At 36.0% G+C, this 10,315-nt stretch overlaps 2 protein-coding genes and 1 non-coding gene across 3 annotated transcripts; 1 reads left to right on the forward strand and 2 right to left on the reverse strand.

The window, feature by feature from the left end:
- Positions 1–116: 116 nt before the first annotated feature.
- On the forward strand, positions 117–189 carry TRNAH-AUG. Its single transcript has one exon. It is a non-coding gene; the product is annotated as a tRNA-His (tRNA).
- Positions 190–506: 317 nt separating this feature from the next.
- LOC109171996 (sufE-like protein 2, chloroplastic) lies at positions 507–3,186 on the reverse strand. The gene is made up of 2 exons (XM_019321118.1): positions 2,204–3,186; positions 507–960 (listed from the first exon to the last, which is right to left on the reverse strand). Exons 1-2 carry the CDS (start codon positions 2,951–2,953, stop codon positions 934–936), a joined length of 777 nt encoding a protein of 258 aa, XP_019176663.1. The 5' UTR covers positions 2,954–3,186; the 3' UTR covers positions 507–933.
- A 1,472-nt stretch (positions 3,187–4,658) lies between these two features.
- LOC109171990 lies at positions 4,659–9,198 on the reverse strand. The gene is made up of 14 exons (XM_019321111.1): positions 9,017–9,198; positions 8,337–8,496; positions 7,924–8,181; positions 7,649–7,823; positions 7,327–7,388; positions 7,073–7,236; positions 6,799–6,896; positions 6,235–6,293; positions 6,015–6,149; positions 5,688–5,941; positions 5,439–5,598; positions 5,248–5,323; positions 5,119–5,163; positions 4,659–5,013 (listed from the first exon to the last, which is right to left on the reverse strand). The coding sequence occupies exons 1-14, from the start codon at positions 9,091–9,093 to the stop codon at positions 4,796–4,798; spliced, it is 1,941 nt and encodes a 646-aa protein (XP_019176656.1). The 5' UTR covers positions 9,094–9,198; the 3' UTR covers positions 4,659–4,795.
- Between the last annotated feature and the right edge of the window lie 1,117 nt (positions 9,199–10,315).

The raw sequence follows: 10,315 nt of genomic DNA on the forward strand, positions 1-10,315 counted from the left end.
TGTTATACAATTCAATACAGTTCTACGAAAGTGTATTCGGATTCATTTTTTTCTAAATGACTAAATTAAAGAACATTTACTATTAAATATATTATGTAATACAAAATTTTGCAAATGACTCTGTGGCCCAATGGATAAGGCGCTGGTCTATGAAACCAGAGATTCTGGGTTCGATCCCCAGCAGAGTCGTGTTTAATGTTTTCTCACCTCTCAGGTTTTCTACACTGTCATATCTTCCCAACATGTTACTACATTAATTTTTCCACAGCAATACCCCAATGGATTTCAAAAACCTGTGAGCAAATCCCAAACATCATCATTCAACAACCCTTTTCTGGTTCAAAACAATGATGTTCTTTCACTGTATTTAAGATTTTAAGGAAAGCATATATTAATGCAGAAATGCATAAAGGAAGCATTCAGAAAAAACAAAAAATGATAGCATTTACTCATACAAAGCTGCAACAGAACAAGCAGAATATAGAGTTAGCAGTATGGGGAAGAAATGAACTCTAAACAATACATTTTTCCTTATAGATTGCTCAAGAAGTTCATAACAGGATTTGCCTTAAATGTTGGCTAAAATTTTCATGTTTTACATAGTGATACAATAACATCTGTCTCTGCACAAGATCATATGCTCAAGCCAGATGACAATTATCAGAAAAAGGCTAAATCTGGGCTTGTTCCTACCCAGCAGTATTCTTGGGGTTATTCGGGATGCCTTTCTACACCATCTTGATTAGGATTCTTCAACTTTCAAAATAAACCAACCATCCCATCCGCAAAGAAAAGAACCCAGATCAGTAAAAAGCCAACACAATGGTGGAATTAAGAGTTTGAACCTGAGACTGCAACTATTCAGCCGCCTCTAATGCCCACCGGAATTCTGGATTTTCTTAGAAGAAGTTATGTACAAGGGCCCTCGACTTCTCAGGATCTAGGAGCCAAAACCCTCGACTGCAATTAAAGATTTAGAATAAATTCAGTATTGTCCATTCCATTTAGAGGAGCATCAGCAAAGGATTATTACGTTCAGTAAGAACACGAGAACTCAAAGTGACTATTCTCGATACTTTGGAAGGTTAATAGGTTATTCAAGTATATAAATGGAGCATGGCATGCTTAATACAAAACTTACCAGTCAAGATTAATTTGGTATGAAATTAGCATAAATACAGGCATAACATTACCAAGAATTCTCTACCTACTTTGAGTGACTGAATGCAAAAATCTCTAATCTTCTGTGTTTCCAAGAAGATTTACTTCTAACTTACAACTTTGTTAAACACTCTACTCAATCCAGTCCACTTATTTCAATGTTTAAACTAAAAGCCATGACCTTTTGCCTCCCTCAAAAGGATGTGTTTCGTCTAAGCTGATTGATCCAACACATTTATTATTTTATATATATTATGCTCAAACATGCCGAACTTAACACACACACACACACACACACACACACACATATATATATATAAAGACATAAGAGGCACTAGTCTTTCAACCTAAGAAGCTATTAAGTTGCCGTGACTTGCCCTCCATTCTAGATGGTGGTTTTATTTTCAAGAGATGTTTTTATAGAAAAGTCCAAAGCCAACCAACAAGTCTAGGATAACCTAAATAATAAAAAATCTTGATTCTTGACAGTGATATCATATCTGATTTTGTGGAAATCCAACATCAATTATTGTCCTTGTGATGGACTTCTCAACCTCAATTAGTCAATTGGCTTATCCTAGGCTCTCACTGAATATTCTATGAATCAAAATAAAATAAAATAAAATAAAAGGAGCAAAGCCCCTCCCCAGTCTCCACCCACTTTCTCTAACCTATAAAATAAAGACTTAAAGAACAATACCCAAGATCCCCATAGATTCCACAGCATAATCCAATATCCAGTAAAGTAACTACAGGATCATAGATTCATAGTATAATGAGCCATAAGAAAAAGTAAAAATTACATTTTTATCCTTCCGTTATACAGTATAATAAACTTAGTACCTAGTTATATTCTTGATCATTTTAACCCATAAGTTATGTGCAAAGTAGCCATTTTTATCCTAGAAGAATCAAATTTACTACTTTAGGGGTTAAAGGACTAAGTATGTTATATGTACCACGGGTATAACTAGGACTAAAATTGCAATTTTTCCTAAGAACAATAGAAATAATTTAATAAAAAATTCAAGTTTGTGCACACCTTATCTTCCTTGTAACTTCCATTTGAGGGGAAATGGAGATCAGGCCTAACAAGCAGGGATTGAAACTCATCCAAAGACTGCAATTTTTCCCTATTCTGAACACAATCTCTGGTCCTATTCTGCATTCTGGTCAACACATTATGCCAAGTATTCACTCTTGAACGCCCGGTACTGGGCAATCCAACATTCATTTCTGCTAAGTCATCTGCTCCCACACTCAGAACCTCCATTGGAGTAGCCCCATCTAGCAGCCATAGCAGGCAAGAAGAGAACCCTTTAGTGATCTCTGAATCACTATCCACTCTGAATCTCATCGACCCTTCATTATCCATCATCGCCTCCAACCAAACCTGGGCCGTGCAACCCGCGACCCGGTTTTCCCTGACCCGAATCGACTCATCGAAGGGCGGCAGAAGAGTCGCGTAGTGCAGCAATCTTTTCACCTTATCTATCGGTTCCAGTAAAGACTTGAACTCCGAAGACAAGAACCGAACTTTATCGCCCACATTGAGGATTTCAAGAGGGATTTCGTTCGGGGCAAAACTGGGTATAAATAAAGGGTTTGAATCCGGGTTTCTTGACTTGAATTTACCGGGTCTTTTCGCACTTTCCAGGCGAGATGCCCGAAAGGCCGGAGCTTTTCCATGGAAACGACGACTTTCAGGCCTGGTATCAATGGGGTCTGAAGCAATTCTCAGGGCGGAGGAGAAAGATGGATGTGAAGTAGGTTTGAAGGTGAGACAGTACATGTTTGGAGGAAGAGGGCGGGTAATTCAAGCTAAAAAGGGAGAGAGAAAAAATCGTGGGGGGTTAGGTGACCGTTGGGAGGTGGGAGAGTTAGTTGACGACGCGTGTGCGGTAGCGGAAGAGTCGTCGAACGGCGTGGCGAGTCCGCCGGAAAAGAGAGGGAGATAATACGCAGCAAAGAGGGTGAAGTAGGTGAGCCTTTTATAGTTACCAAAGCGGTTGTGAATGTTAACCAACAATACTAAGGCGCCAAAGTGGAAGATTCTAACTATATTTGGTGGGCCAATATCTCCATATTAGTTACTCCCTCCGTCCAGAAATGGTTGTCTCATTTGCTTTTTACACGTTTTTTAAGGAATTAAAGTAAATGCTATGTCATTTTCCAATTATGCCCTTCACTTTTCTTACTTTTGGAAATAAAAGCAAAAGTCATAAGGGTAAATTGGAAAAGTAGAATGATGTTGATGTTCAATTTTGGAAAGAGGACAACATTTTGGGACAAACTAAAAAGGAAAGTAAGACATGAAAAATGGGACGGAGGGAGTATTAATTTATTATCAATAACTTTTTTTTTTATCACGTTTGGTGTACAATTTTGTTAATTTTTTTCTTTTACCATATCAGTGGTTTTTACCAAAATTTTTATTATAAAATAAAATAAAATAAATCACATTTCTAGTTCATAATAAATACATTATCTCTTAGACGGTGAAAACATATACTTTTGAATTACAAATGTAACACACTTTTATAGTTTTTCATAAAAATGTTGCAATAAAATGATGAAAGTCATATACCCTTAATTTACGTAAAAGTCTATTGTTATTACTCGGAAGGGTGCTCTAGGAAAACCTACTTTTGTAACCTTTATTACGTTTACAAACGATCACAAGGAAGTAAATTAACTAAACTCAACCAATCAATGAAATTCATATTTTTGTAATTTCTTTCCACTAACCAAACAATGATTCTGATTTTTTTTTTTTCATGAAATTTCAATTCCATTCTTTCTCAAATATTTTCTGCAAACCAAACAGGCCGTAAAATATAGTTATATACTATATACAAATATAAAATTTATTTTATAAAAAATTAAAAAAAATACATTTTTAGGTATCGTATGATTCAGCACAAGGCCGACGCTCCACGACAAAGATGAAATGGAAACACTCTTATGTTTCACTACTAATTATTATATACAATTATTTAACGTTTCCAACTGGTCAATATTGGTGTTGTAAATCACAATCCAAATACCAAATTGTTTGTGTCGTGCAATCATAAACCTTATATTGCGTCACTGCATACAATATCAAGGCGGTTTAATCAAATTGGGATAGATAGTGACCTATTATTACTTAAAAGAATATTTTCATATTTTTTATTTATGATGAGAAAAATTTACAATCATTATTTAATAATGCTTTTTTTTTTGGGTATATCCGGGATTTTCACAGTGATTAATCTTTGGATGGGACAACTGGCCTGGAAATGTAAGGCTGCTCCATTCCTAAACCCAAAGCAAGGATCGAATTCTTGGCCTCTGGTTAAGGATGGATGAGTCCCTTCCACTCAACCACACCCTCCAGGTTAATAATACTCATTAGATAAACTATATTTTTATCTAATAATTTACAAATTAGAGTCGAGAGGTAAATCATACCAGAAAGACTATGTACAACGAGGTAGACTGAGAAGAACTGATGATAGATGTAAAAAAATTATTATTATTTCAATTCTTGAGACAGTTCTTAGTATACAAAATCCATACTCCAATCATCACGTACATTTCTAATACAAGCAACCATCTTGTAAGGTTGCAGGGTTTATCTTGTTCATCATCATCAATGGCAGTTTAGTACAAACAAAGCAGATCCATGTGGTTGTACAGTTATGGATAATACCTTTACTGGTCCAAAGCTTTTTCCAGACCACAATTCTCTTCCTGAGCACTTTGGATCACGCAAGTTTCTTTCAGGGAGCGCCTTGGCTACGTCTGATGCGGTTGTTGAGATCACGGATGTCGCTTTGTTCAGATTGAAGAAGGCGAGATATATCTCTCCTGGATAACGAAGCCATGCTACTTGTTAGGTTATTCAATTCCCGGGTGGAGTTTAGAGGTCTGTGTAGAAAAATGGGTTCAGAGATCAGAGATCAAAGATCAAACCTTTCCTCCCGCTTGCAATCCATGCGCGACTTCCTACAGGTGTAGCTGCACGGGAAGATCAATTGGCGAATGCGTTTGTGAGCAACAATATAGCGGTTAAGAGAGTAGTAATGGAGCCAAAGATGTCACCTTTAACAGAATCCAATGAAGCACATAGACCCGAGTAATTGTTTATGAGGGTTCCGTTGCGTTTCAATTCCCACATCTGTTTGTGGTACGACAATTCAGATATCTATGAATATGGGAATAAACGATGCAGACGAGGATACCTTTCTGAGAATTCAAATTATAAATAAATGCGTAAAATCTTTAGTCTGTACCTGGTAGGCTTCCCATCTGCAGTTTGAGAATGAACCTTTGCTAGCTTCAGCAGAAGTAAGCTTTCGATTTGGAGCAGCAGTAAGGCAAGAATCTTTACTCTCCGCCTCCAGTAAATGCAGTTTCCCATAACTTTGGCTCTTATTTCTCGTTTCTTGATGCCTATGTTAATATCCTTTGTAAGTTACGATAAAAGGATTCAACGAAACAACAACAGATCATGGGAAGGCTTAGTGTAATTATGGACTTACGGTTCAAAAAGTGGTCTTTTCTTGTACAGACAAAACGGTGCCTGATGTTTGGTTGTTTTCCCTTTCCAACAAATTTGCTCGAGATCATCCTCAACAAGTTCATGAGACCAACCTTTTGCTTTCGTGTCTTTGCAGCTTCTGAGAGCTAAAACCTGGGCATCCAAGGTAGTACCAGTACATTTTTCACTTTCGTGGGTGTGGGATAGTGTATGCCTTCTGAGTCGAGAACATTGTGTGCCAGTTACGTGTGGGAACTGCATTAAATTTTAGAGTCTTCGTGTCAATCTCGATTCCTGAATACTCGAAACAAATTCACTTTTGACTTGCCTCTTTATTGTTTGAGCTAAACCAGTTTATCTCCAGTAAAGTTGGATTTGTAATGAGTGCAAGGTCCCCAACACTAATACGTCTCATGTCACCTCCATACATAATCGGAGACTTGGCCATGGACCACAAAGTCATCTGCAAAGACAACATAATCCCATTGAGTACAAAACGGTTAAACTGTCTATATTACGTCCAAAAACATTTGCAGTACTCTAATTACCTGCGTTTCTTTTTCAGTCTGAGTTAGATTAGAGTATCTGTGTGGACCTTCATTTGATCCTGTATAATATTCTCTTTCTAATTAGTTTACCCGAACCGATGAACAAACATGCATATATTTGGCAGTATGGCTGTTAAAATTGCACATCAGAACTTTTTAACTGTTGAAAAATAAAGAGTTAGGTTTATCTATAGGGTGTGTCTGTTTATGAATAGGTGTTAGTTATATGTAGTTACTTACAGTTATGTATTTGAATATATATATATATATATATATATATATATATATATATATATATATATATATATATATATATATATATATATATATGTACTATGTTTCTTTGTTAGAAATACAGATAATACTAATATATTTCAGTCTTATATGCACTTTCTATTCCTTGATTCTTCATCATTGCTTCCGCCTAACTGGCGGGTGGTGTTGAATAGTGAAACGGTGCAGAAGTTAGTAAAATCAAAATTGACTGGAATTAGAGAATTGTGATAAAAAGTCCTTGGAGAATTCCTAGTTGAGATTGCAATTGAAATGGTGAATTATCCTCACCGGGATCTGTGAGCCAGCCGAAAGGTAGCATATCTAAGTCGGGCCATGACTTCCCTTGCAGGCCCCCGGTTCCTATCAAACCAGCAGCAGCCATGTCCCTGAGGTGGACAAACGGGAGAAAGTAAGATGTGTGAAATTACAGCAATAGGCGATAACAGAAGTTGTAAAACAAACTCGAGTCACTATGTTTATCAAGTAATTTAAACATTGGAGCCCGGAGGACAAAGTATTTTTACAGCAAATTTAGGGATAATAAGAGATCTAAGCACCCAACCTTGCAACATTAAAGTGTGAAGCAACATCTTCCCAGGTATCCCAGTCATCCCCGGTTACCCGGTACATGTTGACGAGACTACTGACTTCCTTTGCCAATGCTGGTGTCGCGTCAACTCCGGGAGACAGAGAATATGTTATGGAACGATTAAGCTCCTTCAGTACCTGCATATGTGGACTTCATACCGTTATCTTTGGTTCAATGCTCCCATAACTGAATACATGGAACTTTGAGGAAGTTTAAGGTTTACCTACCTCTGAAACTACAGTTATCTCATCCAAATCCAAATCAGAGCCGAAAACACAGTCATGTTTCACTGCAAAGAAGACCAAAACACTGGAAAGTTAGTGACGAGGGAAACCCGCAGCCATTACTGGGTAAACCCCGCCTTGTGACCCTAGCCAGCAAAGGACCACAAGGAGGTAAACCAGCTTAGGTTGCCCATAACTGACTGACTCAAACCAAGAAAGCCAATAGACTGTTCCCGTTGGGATTCAAACTTGTAACCGTGTGATTCACCAGTCTGACCAACTTGGCTGGGGTTGTCCTAGCAAATGATTAATTTGATTCCTTTACCAAAATCGACACCCCAGTCAGCATACTGTTGATAGAGCGACCTAAGAAATGCCCTTCCGGCTCCAGTTTTGGTATTCACGCTCATGAAACCATTCTTCATCCACGCACAGGCCCTCTCCTTAATTCCTACATCACTTGCATACCACTGCCTGCCGCCTTCTTCATAAGCTTTGCCCTGTTGAACAAATCCATACAAGAATTACAGAAACGTCAGCAAGTCTTCAATAGCCCCCTTCCTATTAAAACTAATCGCATTAATGAGTAATGAGCAATACCGTTTTAACATCCAGGATTGGGGTATGACCATTGACTGCCTGCGTACTAACACCTCTCATGAGGTGAATCCCGAATTTCAAACCCATGCTATGAACTTTAGCAGCAACGTCAGTGAATCCTCTACCACCCGCAGACGAAGGCCATCTACCCGGGTCTGGTTGCATTCTTCCCCATTCATCGATTACATCAAATCCAAGAGAATCAGTGTAGGCACCCTCTACTTTTTTTCTATACCACAGAAAATCCACCACAACATACTGCATAGATTCACAAAGTAGAAGGAATTTAACAGGTAAAATAGGGAAACATGTTTTTTGGGATCATCCCAGTGCTCACAATGAACATAAAAGGCATCAAAACCAATACATTGGATCTAATAAAAGATGCCATCGTATACAAATGTTCCTAGTACCTCATAACCTTTAGATTTTAACCGCTGAGCAACAAGTTCTACATTTTGAAGGAACTGTTCCTCGGTGATGACCCAAGAAAACGAGTCATAGGAATTCCAACCCCTTGGTGGTAAGTTAGCATGCCCTGTTTCATCTTTAGGCTGAGCTTCTGAATTTATCCTGAAATCGTGATCTAAAAATCTTACCAATTCGTGGCAATAACAAAGCTTAAAGCAAATAATTTTGAACAATTAATCCAACATATCAGATAAACCATATAACAACACCAATAAGTTCTATAAATTAAGTAAAACAGTAAAACATCATATATATCCAGCATTTCAGGCAGCACATATCAGCTAAGGTTTGTTTCAATTGAGATTGGAGATTTTTAAAGAGAAATAATACACTCCATAAATTACAAATTTCTTGCTTAAACAACCACTGATATGACAGTCAATAGAAGCCAATGCAAATCCATGCCCTAAGCTAAAAAAATCAAACTTTTTTACCAAATTAAAGCAAGAAAGGACAAAACTACACAATAAAAAATAAAGAACAAAATAACAATACAAATTATGAAAATTTACAAACTGGGTATCCATTATCATCCGTAACTAATCAACAAGAATACAGTTCCCAATTCAAGAAATCAAAAAAACATAAACAATAATACAGCATTTCAGAGGATGAAGAGTACCCATGAAGCCCAGAAAGACTGAAGAAGAAGACAAAGAGGCAGCTGATCGAGCTCAAAACAACAGCTTTCATAGTCATTCAAGAGAATGAAGCAAGGAAAGATCAGTGGGTGTGGTAATATATATACATAGGAGTAGTAGTACAGTGTACAGTGACTCAGTGAGTATCTGGAAGATTAGGTTTATCTTGAATTTGGGATTCAAAAGAAGATTGATTTCGTTAATTACTCCTCACTAAGATAAGCTCGGGAGTTAGCTATATGATGTCGGCAAATATTTTCTGTTTTTAATTTGTCTGTGTAGCGATAAATGAGCTCTTAGCAGTTGAACTCTGGTATCATTTATCTATACTAGTTATATATATACCATGAATAAAATTTACTTAATAAATTAAAAAAAAATACTCCGTAAAATATATGGTTAAAACTTAAAATAAATGTAAAATTGTAGATAGTATTATAAGATGACTTTCAGGGAAACGATTGATTCATTAAATATTAAATTACTGAAAATATACCAAGACTATATGGTTTAATGGTACTTGGGTTGGACTTCTATTTGGAAGGTTGTGAATTTGAGCCCCAGTGGAGGTGTTATTGGCTCTTTGTGTTTCAATAATTGAGAAAGTATATGAACAGATATTACATTGTAATAGAGTCAGTAACATTCAAAAAAAAAATATTTTCATGGTTTAAGATTTTATTTATTTATTTTAATATCATTAATATATTTTTGTGTATTTTAATAAATTTTGCAAGACACTTATGTATGAATAACAATTTTATTACAAAGAAGAAAAAAAAATTGAACATTTTTAATATCATTTAGACATATTTATTAACAGAGACATGAAAAATGATCATGCCACAATAATAATAATAATAATAGGACTAACAGGGGTATTTTGAAAAAAATGACTTAAAGTAAAATAACAGATATAAATTTAGGATAAAAAAGAAAGAAAACTTAACACTTAAAATTAGATAACTCACCAAGATTATATGGTCTAATGGTATTCGAGTTGGATTTTTATTTGGAAGGTTGTGAATTCGAGACTTAATGAAGGCGTTATTGATTTTTGTGTAGCATTCAAAAAAAAAAAAGAATTGAATAAACTCATATATTTAATGTCACTTAAACAATTTTATTGACAGATGATAAAATGCTTATATCACAATAATACTAGTATCAAAGAAGTATATTTTGAAAAAAAAAAAAAAAAAGAATAAAAATGAACTGGGCAAAAAATAAAATTAATTTGGTAAAAATATCAGAAAATGAATACAGCCTGGGGGTGGGTT

Source organism: Ipomoea nil, unplaced genomic scaffold, assembly GCF_001879475.1.
Source record: "Ipomoea nil cultivar Tokyo-kokei standard unplaced genomic scaffold, Asagao_1.1 scaffold0382, whole genome shotgun sequence".
Classification (NCBI taxonomy): Eukaryota; Viridiplantae; Streptophyta; class Magnoliopsida; order Solanales; family Convolvulaceae; genus Ipomoea; species Ipomoea nil.

What these genes read in the sequence shown, in the direction of transcription:
- LOC109171996 (XM_019321118.1), bottom strand. Translation starts at nt 2,953, where the DNA reads ATGTACTGTCTCACCTTCAAACCTACTTCACATCCATCTTTCTCCTCC. An exon ending in GAAGTTACAAGGAAGATAAG is followed by an intron (nt 961 to 2,203) that starts GTGTGCACAAAC and finishes CTTTAATTGCAG; the next exon opens with TCGAGGGTTTTGGCTCCTAG.
- LOC109171990 (XM_019321111.1), bottom strand. Translation starts at nt 9,093, where the DNA reads ATGACTATGAAAGCTGTTGTTTTGAGCTCGATCAGCTGCCTCTTTGTC. An exon ending in TAAAATCTAAAGGTTATGAG is followed by an intron (nt 8,182 to 8,336) that starts GTACTAGGAACA and finishes GAATCTATGCAG; the next exon opens with TATGTTGTGGTGGATTTTCT. An exon ending in AGATAACTGTAGTTTCAGAG is followed by an intron (nt 7,237 to 7,326) that starts GTAGGTAAACCT and finishes CCACATATGCAG; the next exon opens with GTACTGAAGGAGCTTAATCG.